General features: G+C 39.6%; 1 protein-coding gene across 1 annotated transcript in view; it reads left to right on the forward strand.

The window, feature by feature from the left end:
• LOC141811163 (phospholipid-transporting ATPase ABCA1) overlaps window positions 1-23,381 on the forward strand; it is a 262,749-nt gene extending 239,368 nt beyond the window's left edge. The window contains exons 49-50 of the mRNA XM_074699107.1: window positions 13,470-13,713; window positions 22,729-23,381. Of these exons, the coding sequence (XP_074555208.1) occupies window positions 13,470-13,713; window positions 22,729-22,854 (370 nt within the window). The 3' untranslated portion in view covers window positions 22,855-23,381. The remainder of the gene's footprint in view (window positions 1-13,469; window positions 13,714-22,728) is intronic.
• The last annotated feature ends 296 nt before the right edge of the window (window positions 23,382-23,677 follow it).

Raw genomic sequence — 23,677 nt, forward strand, 5'->3', positions numbered from 1 at the left:
TGCCACTCTTATCTTTGAATCTATTTTTTTTTCCTTCTTTTGATCTTATTGTTTTTCTGTATCTTTATAACTTTAATCTGCTTTTCAATTAAATTTTATTTTATTTTTATTTTTTATTTTTTAATTTGTTCTGTCTGTAAAGCTCCTTGAACTTCCATGCTGAAATGTGCTATATAAATAACTTGCCTTGCTTTTATGAGCCCAGGTAAGCCAGGCTAACAGCAGAAGCCTTTTTTTTTTTTTTTGGCTAACTCAGACCCCTCCCTTTTGATTACAGTATTGAGGCTAAGCTAACAACTAGCTTGTTGTTGTATATTAAAGAATCATCTTTAAACATGTAATAGGTATCAAACTAAGAGAGACAGTTAGCTTAGCATAAAGTATTAAATCAGGGACACAGCTTAACTAGCATATCATAACACTTTATTTTTTCTTTTTTTAAAGGTTGAAAAACAAGAAATGCTCTTTAAACCAGAACAGTAAATAAGTGCTGGTAGTCACTGCACCCACATTAGCTTTTCATTCATGCCCATTAAAGAGAGAAAGGAGTTGCTCTGTTGCTATTTCAGGCTTTTTTCATTCCACATTAGCATGTGAGAGAGCAGGGAGCTCCCAAAACAGAGCAGTCCTGACTGAAATGAATATAGTATCTATCAGAAACTCTAAAATGATTTCCTTTAGATATGCAAGCTTAGCTTTGTTCAGCATGAACGTATGAAACAGCTACACGGCTAACCTAGCATGTTTCGACACTTTGTTTTAATGGGTCAAGCTAACGAGATGTAGTTTTTAGGGGTTCTGGATCTTGTTACCTTCAGCTATTTGCTTCCCTTCATTACTTACTTAGGCTAAGCTAACAAGTAGCTTGCTTTAGTTTGAAACTGTAGTTATCAAACTATCAGAAACACAGAGACACTTGTACATCAAACAAGGCTAATCAGGCTAATCTAAGCTGACTACTAACTTGCTCCAGCTTTGCACATAAAATATGATTTGAGAGTATTTTGTATTCCTGAAATGCCTCTTTGTGTTGCTTAAATATCGTTTCTACTTCCTTTTTATGTGTTCTGTAAAAGTCAGGGTTAATGTTTTAGTTTGTTTCCTTTCTTGCCTCGCTGCACAAATATCTTTGGTATAGTCCCATGAAAAATATTATATTGATTTCACATGAAAAGATCTATAGATGAGGCAAATGTACTGGTGGTAAGGTCTTTAGGTCTCAGGTTAGTGTCCACAGCCTCTAGTTCATTTCTCTGCAGACCCATAAATCCCCTCTGCACAACCCTCGTCTGACTGCAGCTGTAACAGCCTTTGTACATGTCGCTTAATGCGTTTTGCTAAGTCTCTATCACAGATATCCTTTGCTCTTATCTTGGTCTGCTCTCTAGCATGTAACCATGAGGCCTATCCATTACTTTAGGTACAGTGTGGTGACATTATTACCTCTCCATTGTGCGATCCTGCAAGAGGAAGGACATAAGAGCCACACATCCAGGACAGGAATATGTGGTGGAAATCCTTTGGTGGAGAGAGGGATCAATACACTTGGGAAGAAAGGGGGGAGCAGACTATTTTTAAAAGTGTGCTGGGGATTAGGAGGCAGCAATGAGAGGGCAACAGTGTCAAGGGTAGATCACATCAAGAGCGTTTAATGTCATGTCATTGGCGACTGTCTCATCCTGGATGAAGTGAGGTAAAACAAGGGAGAGTTGGGGAATAGAGGGCCGGAATGGGAGAGCCATGAAGCACGATGTCAGGGTAATTGACAGATCCTCTGTGTCAATTACGTCCTGTCTGCAGGGGGGGTGGGCGAGGAGGAGGGTGTAAATAATTTATGAAGCACACAGGAGGTATGGGGTAGGTAAAGGCTATTGGAGAAGGGGTTAACACATGTTCTACTTCACTCAACACACTATCAAGGAAAAGAGGGTCACTCATCACGAGACAAGTGAGAGGAAGCCAGATAAGCACGTCGACAACTTCCGTTTTTTTTGTTTTCTCATTTCAGATCTCACACGGACAATTTACATGCGGCTGAAATGCTATCGTTCAGTTCTCGCCACGCAGTGAATAATTTCTAATTAAGCGGCTCTATCTCCGCAGAGCTCAGTGTAATTAATGTTTCATGAGGTGTGGGACCCTGTTAATGACTGAAAAGGCAATTAAGGACTGTCTTCTCTGTTTTCTTTTCTCGTCACTATCCCGCCACATGTTTGTCCCCCTTCTCCTCCCTCCACCCCAGCCCTGGTTTAGCATGTGATCCAGCATCATTTAAGTCGAGCCTCATCAATCCAGCTTTGCGGTGGCAAACGCGCAGGCTGTATTTTGTACTCGAGTCCATAATGTGGTGACTGAGGGGCTGATTTCCACAAATGCACAAGCTGTTGCCGGTTTGCAGATGGGAAGAGTTCCATCAGACAGCAGGGGTTGGAGTTAGAGGGGGCAGGGATGGAGGTGCAGGCAGGTGGTGAACGCCGTTGTCACACGGCATGTGCGCCTGACCTGAAAAACCGGGGGAGTCGCGTCCTTCCTTCCTCCCCCCTCACCCTGCATTCTCCATCTTTTTCTCATCACAAGCCCCTGAAAGGAGTGTAGAGTCTCTCTGCAGGAGCAGCTCTCACATTTTGACCCCCTATTGCTCACCCTCCCACTGTCCCAACCCTCACCCCCCCACCTCCCCTTTCCAAATCACCTCTCCTCTCTGAAACCTCTCTCCATATTACTTTTATTTATTCCTCCTCCTGCTGCTCTCAGGTGGCCGGGCTTGCAAGGAACGCAGCCATGCAACTGCTTGTTAGTGCTGCCCCCTTAAGTTCAGTGATGACCCTGCCTTTATCACTGAGATGCCCTTCTGCTGCTCCAACAGCCCCACCTCTGTGTATCAATCAACCCCAAATGAGCCAAAATAGCCTGTTTAAACTGCCTAAGAGGTGGTCAGCATGAAAGAAAGGGGCTACAGATTTGATTTAGACGACTGATTCTGAACAGCGGGGCGGCCATTTTTAAGAAGCCCCTTCATTATCATCCTCTGTGGCTGTTAAAAAACATCCTCCCTACCTGTCCTGATCCTGAGACCATCAAATCAATCACACTTACAGGGATATATAGAAGGCTGACAGGGAAGAGGGGGATAAATAAGTAAAAAAAAAAAAAAGTGCATGAGGCTGTAAATAGTGCTTTAGCACCTCAGTGTGCTGGTATGAAAGCTCCCAGGTGTTAAGTAAACCCAAATGAAGTGGAGGAACCAATAAAAGCTGCTTCAAAGCTCCCCTATAATCTTGTCAGTTAGGAAGGACACTCACTAGCCGATGCAGGATTTTCTCTGATTGATATCATTCATATCCCCTCTTCATCGAGCACACCGCAGCCTGGCGCTCTAATTTCCTCCTTGCTTTAAGCACGTCATGATATAAAAGCAGGGGGTAAAGTGCCTGTAATGCATTACAGTAATGCAGTGGAGAGTTTTTACAAGAGTAGTGTCTAAAAGTTTTGGATCAATCCCTTGAAGTTGATGTCAAGAAGTCCAATAAAGCGCATTGCACTCGGTCCACGTCAGCTCGGCAGGTGAGGCCGTTAACAAAATAGTTTATGACTTTTAAGTGCGTGTCACCAAAGGAGATGGATGGCAAAATAGTCCTCTTATGGTTTACAATGCATCAGCAATGTTGAAGTAATTAAGACTGTCTTAGCCCTGACACAGCTGGCATGCTTCTTATGGAAGAGTCATCTGCACTTAAAGATACACAACGTCTCCAGTATTGATAGTGTGTGCGCATCGTAATTTGTTTTGCATCCTGCGCAGACATTAGTTATCAAAGTTTACTTCCAAGGCAAGCATCTGCATCTATATTTGATCCCTCAAGGACTCCAGAAATTGCTACAGGGCTCAGAATGTTTTTATTATGTCTGGCTTGAACTCTGCATGTTTGAAAATCCTGCAGTAATAACTTTTACAGGCAAGATGATGGCCTTCGTGCTAGATTACTTTTCAAACACAATATTGCATGCAAACAGCTTGTAAATATGTCCTTAGATGGAGGAAAATCTGTCAGTGCTATTCAGACAGGACTAGCAGAGGAAGGATAAAGCTGTTTTATATAAACACAACTGTTGTGACTTCAAGGTTTGACCACCATCTTTTATCTCAGGTAATTTCTTTAACGGCTTTCTTCAAGGCCAGGATTCAGAACATTCAGGTTCATTCAGCCGGTCACATGGAGCCTCATTCACTAATAAATGCGTAGAATTTCCGTTTCATGAGACGTGTGCAACAGCTAATTTTCTTTCTTCTCACCACCGTGTGTATGTTAGTGAATCAGAATCATTGTAAATTGACAGACGAGTGCCCACAACCTGCAATCAGCACACTACCACACGCCTATTCCTTTATATAAGGACGTCTGGAGGAGGCGCCACAGATCTCGACATCCACTTCGCCAGCAGTGAAGATGTGTGTGCGTCATTAGCTCAGGAAATGTTTAAAGTCATGAGGAGAAGCAGTTATTTCATGAGAAACACGCTTTATAACTTACTTCCATTACAGCTGCATTTACGATACCCAACAATTTAATCAACATCAAAACTGTGACAATTCAAAATTCACATTGTGATATTTTGAATTGTAAAACCAAGTATTTAAGATTCAGATTCAGTTAAAAAAGAGTGAATTTGCATCAATTTCATGGTTATTTAATACATTTAGTCAATTCATTTAGTCAAGTTTTGAATTCTATTTTCTGCCAGTAGTCTAAATACTTCATGCATTTAGTTAAAAGTGTATGTGTATACATTTTTTGAGATAGTTGGTCCAACAAATTCAAAAATATTGATGTATCAAAGGTTTGTCAAACATTTGTATGCACTATCTAGGAACAGATTTGTGGGGACGCAGTGTTTGTGAATGAGGCCCATTGTCACATCTGAACTTTGTCCTGACTACAAGACCAAGTTTGACCGATTCAAATGATGCATCAAAACTTGCATCAAAACAGTCTGTTGTTATGGATGTGATGCCAACTGACATGTTACAGCAATCTTTTCAACCTGGGTTTATTTCAGGGAGAATTTTGTTTCAGCAACAAAAAGGAAAAACACATTGAGACTTAAAGCTACTGTACAGAACTTGTATTTTTTGTTGCGTTTTGGCGACCCCTGTAGAGAAACTGGTTTCACTTCTGTGTACATTTTCTTGATAAAAAGCATAACAATTAATGTTCATCAAACAGCTTTTTTTTCCATGAAAAAGACCAGAAGATGAGGAGCTAAAAACTTATAGTTCAGTCAGGACCACTTTGTCAAAATAATCTTTATTAACTTGCACAGTTTTTTTGGCGGTATGGTTCTGTTCTGGGACTCCCTGCTCTTCCACACACTTGCGTGGAAAGGCTGAGGCAGGAAGAGCACATCTTTCATGCCCATCATGAGCTATTTTGAACGGCATAAGCAAGGAGCGCAGCAGCAAAGATATAAAAAAAAATCCCAGACAGAGCAGAGCAAACATGAATGCATTGACAGGAGGAGGTGGGGTGGAGGTGGGTTGCAAAGTGCCAGCAGACGAAGCAGGAAGGAGGCTGGGCTAGAGGTGTTTGAATAGACCGCTCTGAATGCAATTTTACAACAGGAAGTGGACACGGGAGTCAGACGAGCAATCAGCTGATCTGCACTAATGATGACAGCTAAGCTGTCAGCGCTTGATGTCGTGGCCTGCCTGAACTAATGCTAACTTTTCCAAAATGGGCCAAAGCCAAGAAAATGTACGGTGCCTGAGAACGCCACATTAGCCAAACGAACTTGACTGGGTTGAGGTGCTTGGGCACGGTACAGGTGGCCAGTGTGACCGCTCATTAAGTTCTTGGTAAAGCGTTCAGGAAACTCAATGGCTCCTTTTGCCCATTTTTTGTCTGCTTTCACACCATTGGCCAGTGAAACAGGGACGAAAAAAACAAAATTGATTGTGGCAAGTCCATACCAGTAGAGGGCAGTAAACCAACAAGGAAGGCCATTCATCAAACTGCAGATTGATACGCTGATGTTTAAAAAGGAGATGAGTGCTGGTAGAATAGCCATCAGTGGTAGAACCCATCGAAGCCGTTCAAAAAGCCCAAAATCGCCAAAAAAAACCCAGATTGCTTTACCAGCTAAAGCACGAAGAAAAAAGTAGTTAAAGATCCTGTGGTTGGAAAAACAACTTTTGTAACTTCACTGTGATAAGTGGGCTGTGGATACAAACTTTCTCTGACAGCAAACATCCTTCTGATTTTCACTGGTGATTTTTCCCTGATGCACTTCAGTGTCAAAACCACAACTAGCTAGCAGGAAGTTTTGGTTTATAACAAGAGTTTAATGAATTTTTGCTGTTTCGTGGTGTTTTGTGGTTTGAAGAGGTCATCTTTGCCTCTCTGCCATCCATACCTCCCCGTCTAGAGCTCCTTCTCCAGGTCCAAAAGAGTTTTTTTTTTTCTTTTTCTTTTTGGAAGAGTTCCCACCTGATCAAAGCATTAGACCAGCCAAGCCACTGCCTGACCTCTTGGCCCGCATCTGCCGTCCCCCCCTGCAGACCAAAATACAAGATTTAGCGATGGTGAGGGTGACCTTTCAGACTCCCGCAGATGAAGGAAGGCAGCAGAATTATTTTCTGCCTGTCATGCCCTTATCTGTGTCTGGCTGTTGTTTGTTTTAAATTACATGGAAGAACGACTTCCAGCAGACCAGGGCTGAGGAGAGGATCGAGGCAGAATAATGAAAATGAAGAAAAGAGAACTGCAGCGCAGGCATTACAGTGTGTCTGCCATGCTGCGTTGAACTGCCGTATCATCTCTCTTGTAAAATATTATGAGAGGATTACTGGTGACAGTGTGGGCAGTCGTGACTTTAAACATTATCCATTCATTACTCCTCAAAGGCTGATTTCAACCTCAAATTGGAAAGATCGCTCTGTTTGCTTTTTAACGATCAGTCACCTGTTAGAAGCTCCTTCACTGTTTTAAGGATAGCATGCTATCGTGATGAACAGGCAGTGTTCAGCAGGCTCTGTTCTACCGTCTCTGAACAACCTTCCTTGACACAGTCAGGGTGTATTTGAGGAGAGCCAAGACAGCGTATCAAAGATGAAAGGACTTGTTTTGTTGTGAATACAGAGGCAGAGTAAAAACGATGAATATGAAAGAAAGATATTTTCCCCAAAGTGCTGCCTGAAGCTTCTGTGTAGCGGCAGAAATAAAGAAAAGCCAAAGTTAGGCAAAGAGACAGAGAATGAAAAGCTAATTGATAAGCCTTTTTTCCTGTCACTGACAAGCAGCATTTCATTACACACATGTACCCTGAACCCTTTCACCACAATGCTTCCTGGCCTTATTGGATTTCTGCGAAAAAATGTTTCTGCATCTTGGCTGAGCTTGCCCGTGTTCGGATAAAGCACACTTCCTGAGCCGGCAGCTATAATAAACACAAGGAGATTATGGTCATAGTCTTGATTGGATGATGAATTAAGCTTGATGCTTTCGGAAAGCTGTGATATTGTGCTGCTGGTGTCTGATTACAGACGGTGGAGTCTGTTGAATCTTATAAAATCATCAAACATTAACATGGCTCTCTGCGGTGAGAGATGAAAGCCTGGTGTGCTTTCTCTATACAGGGTCCTTAATTCGCAGATGCTATTGCTGCATGTGCAAACGGCCAATATCTAGCATGTCCTGAAAGCTCAAAAATATATTTTTATGAGTGTTTTGGCCTGGAAAAGAAAGATGAGTGTTTGTAATTATGAAACAGTTTTATTTATCACGCACTTCTCTCTGAGAAAGCTCATTTGAACATATCACATTCACAAGTGCCCATTAACAATGAACAAGTCCCACTGTGAAAAACCCTTGATAATAGAGGTCTGTTAAATTCCTTTTTTATTGAAATAAATGAACAAAATCATGTCACAAAATGTGAAAATTAAAGACTTATGCCACCAATACAAGCTCTGAGAGCAAGTTTGACTTGTGATCTTTGATTCCAGCCCTTTCAGTCGCTTTAAATTGTCGTAAGGCAAGACACTGAACCCCAACTTGTTCCCCAGTGTGAAACAGGCATCCCTCTCTGGCCTTGAGAGATGAAGCCAAAAGCGTATTTTAAAAAAAAATATTTATAGTGCAGTACCTTGTGTGTCCACAAGGAGCTGGCACCCAAAGTCCAGGAGATGTCTTTAACACTTGTGTTAAAAGTGTGTTTTTACAGGAAGTAAACACGTGTTAACAGCCTGGTTTAAAGAAGAAAAAAAAGGTTTTGGTCTCTTTAGAGGTGAGAGGCTGTTAGTACAACAATAGTTTTTGGCTGAAATGCAAAATTATTGTTGTGTTTCAGCCTCTCATTTACACTGAAACCGTGTTTAAGCCGATCTAAAAGGGCAACTTTATAAAATGGCCTCCATAGTGTTTTTTTAACACTGCAGCCACTGTTGCTGTGTAAACAGCTAGCCAGAGTTTTCAGTGGAAACAGTGACGTCACGCTTTGCTTTGCACATGTGCATACAACAGTACCGTTATTACGATCGTCCTGGACTACCATGCTGTCTTTCAACAAAATGTGCATCTGTTGCACCACTTATGCACTTAGCATCTGCTAATACACCAGATGATTGGCCCAACTCAAGTATTCTGTACAGTTTGGTATGAGTCGAAATAGTCAATCCTGATCCTGTTTGTCTTTCCACAGTCAACCTTGGTAGGTGGCGTGTAAGCTGGATGCTAATAGCCACATCAGCTACGTAATAGCATGGAAGCAGGGCAGTGTAACTCAGTGTACCTGGTCTGATACATCCAACAAAGAAGAAAAGCGCAACATTGCCATTTTCCAAACATTAAGAAAGTTGTCTTCACAAAGTCAGGAGATTTAAACACGGTTGGGTCATGTGTTGTTCTTTATAACTGCTGTTGCACGGTAAGTGATGATTCTTTAGACAAATCAACAGACTGCAGTGTTTCTACCTCCACCTACTGGGGTCGGATCAGTGTGTCTGGCACCCCAACAAAAGGATACCAAAAAAGAAGGACGGTAGGGGTCAGTAATTTGGGGACTTGTCCCTGTTTAAGTCAAAGGAAATGCCATCAGAAGCGTGCCGTATTGCTTGGTGGAAACAGAGCTTAACTCTCATCAGAATTAGATTTGTTGCTAAGTAGTTTTTACATTACAAGGAATTTTTTTGGTCTGTTGGTGCAAATTGTTAGAATAACAAAAACGATTATCATAAATAAAATAATTTTGAGAATATAGATAATAGACATGCACCGATTAATTGGTGCTGATGTCCTTTATTTTGGGGGATTGGTGAATGGTGATCAGTGATCAGCTCATCCTTACATATGAAACTGATCCTATATCCCTCCGGGAAGGTCTGACAGCCAGCCTTTGTTGCTTTTTGCTCTGAGACCTAAAACTTAGGACACTTTATTGGTTGTTTGAGTTAAAACATGAAGATTTTATTGTTTCACAGGTATTGATCAATGATTTTAAATAAAATAAGATTGAAACATTGAAAATGTATGATGTCAGTTATAAAAAAATAAAATAATGTTACCGGCCCAAATCAGTATTGGCAGGTCAGGCTTTTTAAAGATCAGTGATTGGCCAGAAAATTGTGATCAGTGCACCCTTAATAAATAACAAAAGTGATTTTATGCAAAAATTAAGAATAAAAAATACAATATATACTATACATTAAGAGAAGATGAGATGAGCATTTGAATGTGGAGGATACATAACAGTTCAGGCTTTTTTTTATTTTTAATTCTATACACTAATTGCGTTACCTTCAAACTCGAGATGTTTGGGGACTATGACTTTAGCTTAATTAGGTCTACTTATGACTGAGAGGCAGGCACGTTGATTAGGACTCTTTTTTTTTTCTTTGTCCATCTAACTACACTGAGGTTGAGTCATAACTTCTCAGGACACGCTAATAGCCATTCTTGAGTATTTAACTCATTGTCAGAAAGCATTGACTGACGCCTTATAACATCCATAGTGTGAATGTTTGAATAAAGGCACAGTGTGGAGGTGCTTTGAGTACTCAGAAGTCTGAAAAAGCTCCATATAGTAACAGTCCATTTACTGTTCTCTTCATCAGAACCATGAACCTGCTTTTCTTTTGCGCTTTCAGCTAATGAAGTCTTATGTACTCTGTAAAGTGCTCACAAAAGAAACAGCATTTCACAGCAGAGTCAAGGAGAGCTCGTTCAGCGTGGAGTATTATTTGAAAAAATGAAGGGCCACCTAAAGGGCAGCTGCTTAATTAAACTATTTCACGCTGATACTTATGTTGCACTCATAGCTGTACTATCATCGCGGTGTGTACTACATAACGTCTTGAAGCTTCATGGGGAGTGATTTTGATTGCCTGTGGTGTGAGCCCCCCCCCCCCGAGGAGATCAGAGTGCAGGCTGCATCCTCAGAGCCTCCCTTTACAGTAGGCTTGATGCAAAGGGGCGGCATGGAAGCGCTCGGTTGCATCATAAAATGTGAGATATTCCCATCACTACTGCACAGTCTGAGCATCCTTGTGTATCATTTTGAGATTTTATGATCTTTTATTTTTACCCAGAGATGTTTTTTTTTTAATTGCCTGGCAATAAGTGTGCTGTTTATACCATGACATGTCTCAGAATGTGTGGCAGGATAAAGCAGGTCAGAGTCAGTTGAATAAAATGGTGTGGCATTAAATTCAATAAAAAAGGAATTTGCATTCCTGATTAAATTGGTCATAAATAAGCAGTCCCTTGTGTGGCGTGTGCACACTAACATAATTCTCCACACATCTGTTGGACAAAAGCAGTTATTTGGTCACCAAAGGGACTCCTCTACGCACAGAGTCCATTCAGCGCATCTTTACTCCACCAACACTGAGCCGTACTCCCTCCCTGCCTCCCTTGGGGATATTGTACGCCTGCAGTTTATTCACCATATCTCTAATTGCCACTGAGGGAGCCTCTGACTGTCGTTGCATGCAGCTCCGTACCAGCCCACAATGGACGTTTCGACGAGTGAATCCAACATTAGGGAATTAATTAGGCAGAAAACAATGGGTCATAAGAGTGTTAACGACAAAATAACAAGGCACATTCTTATTTGGTGCTCACCAGACGTAACACACAACCGGAAAGATGCAGAATGCTGATTAGCTTAAGAGCTTAGCTACGGCCCATTTTATATCAGTGACAATGTAACTTATCCAGGATATTGTTCATTTTGTCTAAACACACCAGTGCAGATTTTTTACCTTTCGAAAACCTGGCTGATAAAGTCACATTTACTAACTAGGCATCCCAGATAATTCAGCTGGTTTTGTTAAATAAACAAAGATTCTGGCCAGTTAAAATAAAATGATTAAAATTATATAAGTTTGATCATATTTTTTGAGCACTGAAATGAAACTTTCAATCTAGCCTCTTCTTAATTGTGAAATAAATATTCACCTGACTAGCTCTGTTTTAGTCTCTTGAGGGACATATCTTACTCTTTGGGGTATCTGCTCCGGTGGACTAATCAGGTCAGACTTGCTCCTGATTGGTCAAAAAAGGGAATCGCTGACATCAGCAAATCCCCAAAATCCAAACAGCTCATTTTAGTTAAGGATTTTACATTCACCAGCACTACTAAGTACAGGTTTTGTCATTAAATATCACATTTTGTGGGCTGGGAGGAAAGCCAAAGACCCATTAATTTCACAAAAAGACTTAATAAAGTGATTTTTGCACAATATTGGACTTTTAAGGGTTTAAGTATTTTTGTCACTATTTGTTATTGACAAGTTTAAAATCATTTTTGTATCCTTTACTGGACAAGGCTCACATATCCAAGGAATGGGTAGACTGAAGGAAAGTTTATTTGGTTTTCAAGGAAATTTCATGGTTCCATAACTTTGTAATAATTTTAAGTTTGTTAAAATGTACCTGACATTAGTGACAAAGCTACTTTTTGTTAAATTAGTGTGTGAGTTGACTTTGTTTACGATGGGGTACGCAACTGGAAAGGTGCAAAAGGATTTAGTGTTTGGCCATGGTGTCGAAACATAACTCTGTGTATCTGTTTGTAGGAAGAAAGGTTTAACGATTGCATTTTATTCCCTTAAATTTCCACATGAACCGTTTTCTACCTGTTAAAATGTCAGTGGAACATGTTCTCACTGCTTCGTCCATGTGGGGCGCCAAAAACATGACAAACTCAAATTTTCTCACAGGATCTTGAAAAAAAGCTTTAACTGACAAGAATTTAGGAGTAAATCAAAGACCAGTGATAACACAGCTTTTTTTTTTTTTTTGAAAATTATTAAGTCTGTCGCCGTTGTTCTACGTGTTAGACAAGATTTTTTTTTTTTTTCACACTTTTTCTTCAGTAAACATTCATATTAGGTAACTCACACTAAAGCCCTCAAAGGAAGTCAGAATGAGGTGGGTCTTTTATATTTGTTTTTTTTTTTTCTCTGAGAAACTTATTTTCCAAGACAAGATCAGAAAGGAGATGAGCGGTATCATGTTGTCCACAGGGGGCGCCAAAGTAAATATATATTGAAAATTATAAGACAAACCCGTCAAAACAGTGCCAGGTTAAGTAATAAACTTTTATTGTGAAAAATTTTGAGTTTCAGACCCTCTATTAGCTAATTAGCTAATGTAAAATAAAAGAAAATAAAAAGAAACAAACAGGTAAATACATTAATAAGTAGAAGTGGAGGAGTATCATCTAGGATGTGCTCTTGATGATTCCACTGATTTATCCACCCTGTCAACACAACTTTAAATCAATTATCTCACATGGTTTATTTTTCGCTATGCAAAGCTTATATATCTTTTACATTACCCATCAAAAACAGAATGCACTCTTTGAATCTTCCCCTTTGTTGTTTTCCTCCACAAAAAGGATTCTTAACCATTATCTACCCCCACATAAAAGCAATTTCTGTCTCATCTCCCTCGGCTTTTTCATTCCACTCAAATTGATGCTTTCTTTTGCATTTGATGCAGAAGATTTTGTGAAACCTACCATTTCCTGAAAGGGGTTGAAAGTTTATCCATCAGCTAGAAACTTTGTTGCGCTCCTGATGTCAAGCTGCTTTTTCTGGCAGCTGCTGGTGACTCACCTGCGCCTCCAGCTCTGCACATATAGGAAGCTCGACATGGTGGGAAATATGAGACCAATTATATTTTTTCATCTCCTTTGCTTCCTGCTTTGTCTCTTTCTTCGAGAACAGCGCCCTTTTATCTATCTCACTGTCAAGTTAACTTTCTGCTGTGCAACTTCCTCAATGTGAAAGGATCAAAAGTTAACTGGATTCAACTCAGTGATAAACTTTCTATTTTCTTTTCTTTTCTTTTGAAAGGTTTGTCATCTTAGAATCAATCATTAGTAGCATTCAGTATCGCAGTTTTTATACATATCAAGGTATAAAAAAAACCCTCTTTGAATCGTCTTCATTGTGCCTCTCTCTGTAGATTTGGCGATGGATACACAGTGGTTGTGAGAGTCAGTGGATCTCCACCTCAGCTCAAGCCGGTGGAAGACTTTGTCCAGAAGAACTTCCCTGACAGCGTCCTGAAGGAGAAGCATCACAACACGCTGCAGTACCAGCTCCCGTACGCGCCGGGAGCTTTAGCTCACATCTTCAGTCAGTTCACCCTCCATCAGGAGCGTCTCAGTGTGGAGGACTACTCCGTTTCCCAGACCACCTTGGATCAGGTAAGACCGATATGAGTTCTGACCTCTGGCTCTTATATTCACATTGTTTTAATATCATATCACAGTGCTTGCCGGTTTAATGTCGGACCAGCTATTCTTCTGTCTCCTCACTGGCTCTTTTACCCTGCCTAAAGAATATTTCCAAAGGTGTTTGATTTTTTGTCCATTTTGCTAGCTTGGGGGGTTTGGTGTCAAGAGTGAGTCATAGATGGTTATGACAGAGAAAATACAGTCATTTTTCAAATAAAAAATTGTTCAGAATTAGACAATAAATCAAACTGAAATAATGTAAGTTGAGTATTTTTTATGTGTGGCCCAGTACCAATTGACCCACGTACCGCCATGGGTCCGCGGCCCAGGGGTTGGGGACCACTGCTGTAGATGGTATTTACTATATATCCTGAAAATGACACCAGACCTTTGTGTGACTTGTTGAAATTATGGCTTCATCACATAAACATCTTCTAACTGGTTCATGACATGTTGGAGGGGCAGTGCTCAAACACTAAGGGCTGACGTAGCTCTGCCCCCAGAGAAGAAGCCTTAAAGAGACAGTGACTAAAATGTAGCATAACTGTTATCATGCCAAGCTACTAACCAAAAACTGCAGTACCTTCTATTTAAGCTCAGAAGTTTAATTATGTAGCTAACCGTGAGACTACATTCTTGCCCACAAATAATGGAACATGAAAATAGCTGCTTCAAAGAGATCGACCACACACAATTTTTCAGGAAATTCATTGCTAATTTTCAAGAAGTTGCAGTAAGAATAACTTTTAAAAGGCTGTGAGGAGTCTTTAAGTGATCTTGAAAAAGTTTCCCTTCTAGATATATTCCTGATTTTAATCCAAACTTAAAAGTAAGATTATCAGCACCAGTATAGGTTATTTCAAAAATGCTACTTCTTAGCTTCCCAATCAGGTTGAGCGGGACCAGATTGATTTAAAGCAAGTGAAAGTCTGTAGGACAACACTCTGCTTGCTGAAGAACTTTTGAAGTGAGAAGATAGATCTGTGTTTTTCTCTGCTTGAAAATGATTTTTTGGATTGATTATGATGGTGGACACAAGAGCCTAACAGACAGACAGAAAAAGAACAGGAGAGCAGAAGAAAGATAAACAGGAGAGTGATAGAGCACGAGCTAAAGGCTAAAAGGGCTAAACTGTTTGTGATAATGTACACATTACCAACACGACTCCCAGCACTAGGCTCCTGTTAGCGCTATTTATGTATGCTAAATGTAGCACCAAACTTCTATTAGCCCTACATTTAGCTGGCTTCTGACGTACAGCACGGACTTACAACGTGTGCTTGTTGTCATGTTTCAAACAACAGCACTCCATAACTGTACTAATAAAAACCTCACATCATCGTGTTGTTTTTGGTAAGTTGTGTTGAACAAAGAAAATTAGTTCCATAACAAACGCATGCCTGGTTAAAAGTCACATTTTTACAGTGGTGTGCCTGAGACTCCAGGCCAGACGGTGGCGATGATAAAACAGATCCTTCTCATAGCATCTTGAAATTATTACTTATTTTACCAAAGTTAGTATTTTCAACATTGAAAAAAATGCATGTTAACAATATCACAGTTCCAAAAAAAAATAAAATTATTTGGTTATTTTTTGTTGGGTCAAGTTTTGCAGGATTAGAAAAAATAAATAAATAAAACCTTTTTTTTTTTTTAAAGTCCAAAAATCATTCAACCTTTATCTATACAGAAAAGTCATCATAATAAATAGTTAATCACCAGATTAAAACTTGTTTTCAGGATATTTCACCTGTGCACACAGTGCATGTAAATTATAGCGAATCATACTCTAGAAGCTGTGATGTTTCAAAAGGTTGAATTTATATCTAGCTCAACAGACCATTGTGTTGATAGAGTTGAAGGTCAAAAGAAATCAACCACCTCCAAAGAAAACTGGAAAAAATTCAATCTAATCCTCCTGTCATCTGAGTTTGTAGGAATATGTCCGTCAATCATCCTCACAAAGCTCTCACTGCACTGAAAGATTTGACAATTACAGTGCTCTTTTAATGATTTCTGAGAAAGAAAAACACTTTCTACATGATCTCAGCTCGTACAGCAGCAGCAGCACAGGCTGGATTTGTCTGTAAATTTCTCCTCTGACACGAACAAAATACATGCTGGGCGTCCAGCGCCGAGTTGTGTTGTCTCTGTGTAATTCTTCGGAGTGCCAGCTCCCTTCAACAGACCCTTGGCTCATCAGTCAATGAATTCAGCATCCACAGCGCTCTCAGTCAGTGCAGGTCTGCTCAGTGTAGGATTAGATTTAAAGATCTATCATGGCCCTCACATTGTCTTCTCCTATTAGGGCTGTCGGAATGAGCAATGAGGACGACACTGAGTTTGTGTAGTCGAGATAGATCGTCGCCAGGTCCTGATATCAATCAGGGATCTGGAAGGAGACTTTTATTTAGATGTATAAAAACATATAAAGCCCCCCCAGTCTGCTTCTTTTTTATTCCAGCCCAAAGGCTCTCTGGCTAGACCCCCTGATTGGTGAGATAAACTGAGCCCTGCATGTTACTTCACCTTGTGTTTTCCAAATGGCCCCGAGGACCTGATGCAATCAGGCACTCCGGGGTGAGTGCGAGTGTGTCTGGTCTTGCAAGCCCGCCATTAGCTCAGCAGCAGATGAGCAGGAGGGAGGTGGGGGAGACCTCTGAGTGGTGCAGAAAGGTCATCGGTCCACTCCACCGTGGGGTGAAAAAATAGCCTCTGTGAACACTGAAATAAAACAAAAACAGACTGACATGAGACAGAATGTGCTTCTCTTTTTTACCCTTAAATCAAGTTGTATGACTGAAAGAAAGCTGCAGGGATGTGAAGCATTTCATTATCAACATGATCCCTCGTGGATCAGGCTTAATTCAAGATGAAACTGCCTTGTTCAGCGTTATTTAAAGAAAACCTGCCCTTTAGGGGGAATTCTCCTATAACTGCGACAGGAGCTTAATGTTTTAACTACCTGTGGGTTTCTGTCAGATTTGATTCACCCTGACAGATTGTTGGTCCTCCCTCAAAAAATAGTGTAATTTGTCTTTTAACTTTCTCATCAACTTGCTCCACATTCTGCTCCGGCCAATATTTACCAGATCAGACACAGTAAATAAATCATACCTGGTCCAGGAGGTCATCGCATTAGAACACAGAGCAGAGGACTGGAGAACCTGTGGAGACCCCGACTGTCACCTTTCAGCTTGTGATTTATGGAGAAGAGCCTTGACCTATAGTATAACACCAGCCTTGCACTACAATTAATATTGATCCACACAGCCTCCAGCCTCTGAGCGTTAATGCTGATGGCTGATACTGTGCAGAGCAGATGGAGCTTTTGAAGGGAAAATGTGGCTTTCTGAACTGTCTTTTAGAGCTGCATGATGTGGTGAAAATGTTGAATGATCAATCCTTTGTGTGCAGACATGTAGCAGTCACTACTGCGCCACTGAAGAAGATGATCTTTGAGAAAAATGTCCTAAACTTTAAAAAACTTTGATAACATTCATTCATTTAGAAACACCAAAATTGAATCATCTACAATCTACATCTGTTTCATAAATGATGTCATTTCTTGGTTTGTAAACCCTTTTAACCCTGGCAATCTCATTTGCATATTAAGTTTCAATTGGAAGTTTTAACATCAGATAAGATGGATCATTCTTTTTGCATTTTAAATCCAGGTAGTTCAACTTTCATATCACATTTTCAACATGTCCCAGAGTGCTGTTTTCTTCACGTCATGTTTGCTTTACTTTATATCAGGGGTCCCCAAACTTTTCTCGTCAGGGCCAAACTACTTTTCCCTTCTCTGATGGGGGGCCAGGGTAAGTTTGTTAAAAAAAAAAAAAAAGTGTGATGATCGCAGAGGTGTCAAAACGTAAATATTTAAGCCACACATAACCAAATATTAATAACCCTTTCTGGGATCTTAACAGGAAAAAAAATCAGAAAATAAATAGCACTACTAATGAAATATGTTACACTATTTATGAAATAAATAATAACTAAATAACCCTTTTCACAGAAAAATAGACCATGAAATATTAACTTTCTTGTAGACACCACTGTTTGCAGCTCTCTCTCATTAACTTCACTGTGAAAACCAGAAAGCAAGCAGGCTAAGAAACCATCTAAGTGATTCAACACCTACCAGCACAATACATTTCACTTCCACTATGGTTGTATAACAGGATTTTTTTTTTAAGGGAGGGGTTTCAGATAGGGCACAAACTGCAAAAGGGTGGAATAGAAATGATCTTCTTTGCATGTGTAAGTCTTGATCACGTGGCCTGAATGTTTCAACACACTGTGACCATTGAAGACAATTTACAGCCACTCCTCTCTTGATATAGGAGCACTGCCTCTGATTAAATTAGACTTCACTTGTGCATCACTTAGTTGCCTCAGTAATGCATCTGAAGTAAAACTGAATGTAAACCTATCAATAATTAATAACCTTTAAATATTCCTATTGCTGCTTGAAAGCCAATGTTAAGTGCTTTGCTAAATCATAAACGTTTTATTACACAAAGAGTGCAACAGGAATCATGATCCTATTTGTGCTGTACTTTTTAAACAACAGGAAAGCTCATGAAAGTAATTTATGAGACATCAAGTAGCAAAAAACATCAAGTAGCAAAAACATCAGGTGGCAAAAACATGAAATGTAAAAGAAACATTAGAATCCACATTAAAAAACAACAATTATACAAACAAAATAATTCAGAAAAAAAAAACAATAAAGAGAGGCCACACATGTCAATCTGTGTGTGCTGGCTAAAAGATAATTAGCATAATTTCATACTGACAGTCAGCCTGTCGTTACATTTTCCTAGTTTTTAGGGACATGACTCAAATGAAAGATGCTGAAGCATCAGTTTGTGTGTTGTACCAACAGCTTCTCAAACTGCAACTAACTTTTTTAAGCTTCCAGTATTTCAAGTTTAATATGCGTGAGATATTCGCTTCATTCCCAGTAACTGGGTGGTGATGGTTCTGAGGCTTGTGCTGAAGCCATGTAATTATAGCTTAATGGTTTAACTCCAGTTGTTTTGACTACTTTTAGCTCAGCGGACTGAAACGAAATAAACCACCTCTGAAGACTCCAGAGTCAGTGAAGCGTCATGGACATGTAGACAACATGTTGCCTGGAAAAGAAAAAGTAGCACTTCACATTCAGCGAGCATTCCTTTGGCACACAGGAGAGGTTAATTGGGTCGTTCATTTCTTCCCCCTCCTCTGTTCTGCTTCAACGGGCATCAAATAAACACCCAAATGTACCCTCTGTAATGTGATTAATGCCTGTATCTATCTGTTATTAAGAAAGTGCCACTCAACAGCACTGGTGCATGACGTTCATGTCATGAGTGGATGGCTGGCTAAATACAGAAAGGGTGTGTTATCAAGACAGGCGCATCACAATGCACGGCATGTATCACCGTGGTCATCTCAGTCAGAAAAGCTGTTAACTAAACCCCTGAATAACTTTTTCACATCACTCTAGTGTCCTTATACGTTAAATAAAAAGACTAGAATGACATTCTTTGACTGTGAATATGAAATTCCACGCATGCCTCAGCACATCAAGCAAAGATCAGCCTGTGGCAGGGTCAGAGGCTGAGAGAGATGGGCACAGGGTGTATTTGTTGATACTGTCATTCTTATCCTCTTACTCACTCTGCTCTGAGAAGATGCCTTCACTGCTGTGACCTTGAAACACACTGCTGATGGTCTGGCATCACACACACTGAAGCTTTAGCCTTGGGTGTTCTGTAGGAGTAGCTTGGTTCCCAGGTCCAAGGTAGATGTCTGTTTTTTTTCTCGTATCCCCTCAAGCTGTAAAGTCAGAAAGCTCAGTGTATACAGTAGGTAGGTCCTGAATTTGAATAAGTGGCTCTTGAACATATAGAGGTGTATGTTTGAGTTGCAGTTGTGTATTTTGCTTGAAAATACATGAAGTAAGAAATCCTCTTATACCATGAAATGAACAAACGAAGATAAACAGCTTGTGTGGAATTACAGTGACTAAGTGGAAGCTTAACAACTAGATTCCATAGAATCCCAAGCTACAACACTTTGACTTGTCAGTTAAAACCGCAATAAAATATGGAAAAAGCAAAGTAAGAAACAGCTCACATCTGTAGTAGAGCTGCTCATGGGCAAGGCATCTCACTTCAGACTAGGAATGGGTACCTTTTACATTTGAAACAATATGGTACTGATACCCAGTACCTGGCAGTTGGTATCTGTACTCATCGGTACCAATTTTTTTGTACTTTTACTTTTACGTGGTAAAAAATACCAATTTGTTTGATAATAAAATGTGAATTCTTTTCAATTCTTTTTCAGTATGTAAGCTTGTAATGCCGTGTTCATGTCCAGCACCGACAGAATTCTGTAACGGGTACCAATTCACATATAACCAAAAGGTACCTTGTTTAGGTACTGAAATGCATCCTTGTGACTGTGAGGGAGTGGAAGAGTGGACCATTTTTCATGCTGGACATGAACACAGCATTTCAAGGTTATGTATTGGAGAATAAAAATGTTTAGTTGAAAAAATTTTTATATTTCATTATCAAAAAAAAAAAGATATTTTTTACCACATAAACACATAAATTGGTACTGTTGGGTATCAGTACCAATGGCCAGGTACTGGTCATTGGTACTGTATTATTTCAAATGTGAAAGGTACCCATCCCTATTTAGGTACCTAAACATGGTACCTTTTGATTTTACATGAATCAGTACCCGGTACTTTTGAAAGAATTCAGTCAGTACCTTAAAGTACCGAATTCGGTACCCATCCCTACTCCAGAAAGTAGTCTGCTGACTCAATATCAAAAGAAATACATGAAGCCATCCAGTATACTCTGGATAATGGATAAAGAATTGGATTCATGAGCATAACCGATAATGGCATTTGTATCAATAAAATCTTATCAATACCCATTCCTACTCTGGATTCATTTAAAGTGAGGCAGAGCTATCAGGATCCTAGTGCATTGACACATACAAGGAAATTGGCTTGGTGTATTGCTGCTAAACAATGAACAAGCAAATGACACAGAAGTAGCAAAGTATCAACAACTTAGATATTACGGAATAACATGTCATTACAATATATTTAATATAGCTAAAAAAAATGTAAAGGGCAGTAGTTGTTGTGTTGCTTTTTTATAAAAAACATTTGACTTTGCAAAAGCATTCAGTTTTTGAGCAGTTTTGTTCTGAGATATAATGGTCACATGTACCTGCCTTTTGCATCTATGACGTTTATCTAGTGCCTGTAGTCCTACTCCCATCCTAAAAACACTTGTTTTAATCTGACAGACTGCTTGGTACTCAGGTGTATTAAATTTGCAGCTCCTGTCCTGCATCCGCTAGACCTGGTCTGATCCAAAGATGCTGCAGGAGATCCTCTCTGACGGCATGTTACACAGACGCACAAAGGTAGCTGTGTGGTATTCGCATCAGCATCAGCTCGTTGTTGGAGACGTGCCAACATAGTTGAACTTATTATAACTTATGTGCCCCCCCTCCCCTTTTATTTGCAGCTTCCTCTCTTGTACAAGTCGGTCACATAGTAATGGGCCTGACTTCACTGTTGGTAACTGTAACGGCTTTATAAGGTTTGAAACAGTAATTGTTGAGATTACCCCTTACTGGAAAAAGTGAAGCCATTAGTGTCGCCATTAGTTTTTACGCTGTTTTTCCTAACACTGCGTATGATGAAGAAGCATAAAAACGTTTGTTTTGTTTGTTTTGCTTTTAAGTTAACAAACAAAAAGACAAACAAAAAAAACCAACAACAATAACAACAAAAAACAGCCTTGGGAAGAGTATGGAGCTTAAATGCAGCTGGCATTGCTTAGCATAAGTTTTGCAAGCTAAGCATAGATTTTTAGTAAGCTACACTTATGCTGGAGTTCTACCAGATCTGTTCAGTGTAGAGACAAACTGGACACAGATCTCATACAACTTTATAGTATAAAGGGAATGAAAATAGGCCTGTTTTTGTTTTTGTTTTGTTTTTTTTTACGCCCACTTTTGTGCTTAAATGAAGTAACATATAACGCATAAGCTTTGTTTGATATAAAGACATCATGAAAACCCTTTTATGATCTGGAAACTGAATTTACTGATGTTGATACTGAGTTATAAGCCTGCTGATTATATAGACCTATTAGTGAAAAACAAGCATCAAAGTCAGAAAAGATGAAAGTGAAATACCCTTTCTTTATGATAAGCCTCTCAAAAACAAAAACCAGAAAAGACACTTTGTTCATGTTTATATTTACTGTCTTTATCATCATATTTATTGGTCGCTGTGTGGTTTTAGGACAGGGTTTAATTCATGGGAAGTCTGAGCAGTTTTTGATGGAATTGATCTGGAGTTTATTTTATATCTCTTCTGTTTTTAACTCCCTGTTGAAGTTTTAAAAACAATCTAGTAATTCACACACTCTTTTATGTCCACACAGTGGCTGAAAATCTTAAATGAAATAGCAATGCTCTTATCACTTTATGTGATCCTCTTTGCTGCTTTTTTTTCTATGTTATAAAAGTCTGTGTTGCTTTACTGCAACAGACAGCTAATGCTAAGAGAATAAAAAATCCTGGGCGACGAGCATGTTTACAGCACACAGCTTTTTATGAACACCATAGGATTGATTCCTTCTGACATTAAACGGGCATCACAGAGAGAAGAATGATTGTTTTATTCTCTTTCTCAGCTGGTCAAAGATGTCAAACTGACATTCACTGTGTGAGTCGAGACGCGTTCTTGATGCTTCATAGCTCTTGTCTGGCATCTCATTCTCATGCACCCCGTTGTCTGTACCACTCTTTCTGTTTGTTTTCCAGGCAGAGGGTGAGGGAGAGCATAAATATGATGAAAAGAAGAATGTCTACAGGCTCTTCAGTGTTGTGTGAATTATATTCTTTTTATCTTTCCTTTAAGTACCTTCATTCCTCATTGTTTTGCAGGTCTTTGTCAATTTTGCAAGACACCAGCATGGGCAGAACGACTCTGAGGCCTACGACAACCTGGTGGACACTTCAGACGAGCTGCCACTGAAGACGGTGAAGAGTGTCCAACAGGAAACGGTTTAACACCCACGAGACAACACATTGCACTGACTGCCTAAACAAATCCACCTGAAATGACAGGCTAAAAAGTTTGATTTTTAGTTGAGCCTAGCATCCCACTCCTAAGCATTTAACTCTTTACACCACTACCATCAAAAAACCCACCCAGCTTCTAAAGATTGTCTTTAAATCAAAGTCTTAAAAAAAGTGAAAACAACTTGGGATATTTCATCTCTCCTCTTAAGCTCTCTTTGAAACATTTTCTACGACTGACTGTTTTCATACGGGAAAGAAAAAAGGGGGTCACTGCACCAGATGAAAATTTAACCGGCTTAAAGAATTGAACAGACATGAATCGATGTGGGTTTGAAGGCACACTGAAAAATTCTCACTACACTGGCAGACTTTTTCCATTTATCTGAGAAAAATCAAATTAAAGGGCTGAATAAATGATGAAAACGACTTCACAAGGAGACAGTTTTGTGAAGCTCTCACAAAAGAAAAGCCTGCTGGATTTGTTTGGACTGTATCACAAGACATTTCATGAAGGAGGAGGGATATCGACATGTTTACTCTTAGTGATAATATGTTGAACTGTAAAACTACCAAATATAGTTGAACTGTGTACATTTATAGATATGTAATGCTGATCAATAAGTAACTGTTAGATTCAGGGATGATAAATGTCAGCAGCCACAAATCACAATCAACACCTTCTAATGAACAAAGATCAAGAAATTTATATTTATTGCATTTTTTCATAGCCTTGAGGCATTTTTCTTTTTTTATCACTTATGTGTTGTAAGTCTTTAAAATCTTTAACTGAAACTTCTATAACCAGTTGGGA

This window comes from Halichoeres trimaculatus, unplaced genomic scaffold (genome assembly GCF_033239565.1).
Source record: "Halichoeres trimaculatus isolate MK-OKI-2021-1 unplaced genomic scaffold, fHalTri1.1 fHalTri1_scaffold_22, whole genome shotgun sequence".
Classification (NCBI taxonomy): Eukaryota; Metazoa; Chordata; class Actinopteri; order Labriformes; family Labridae; genus Halichoeres; species Halichoeres trimaculatus.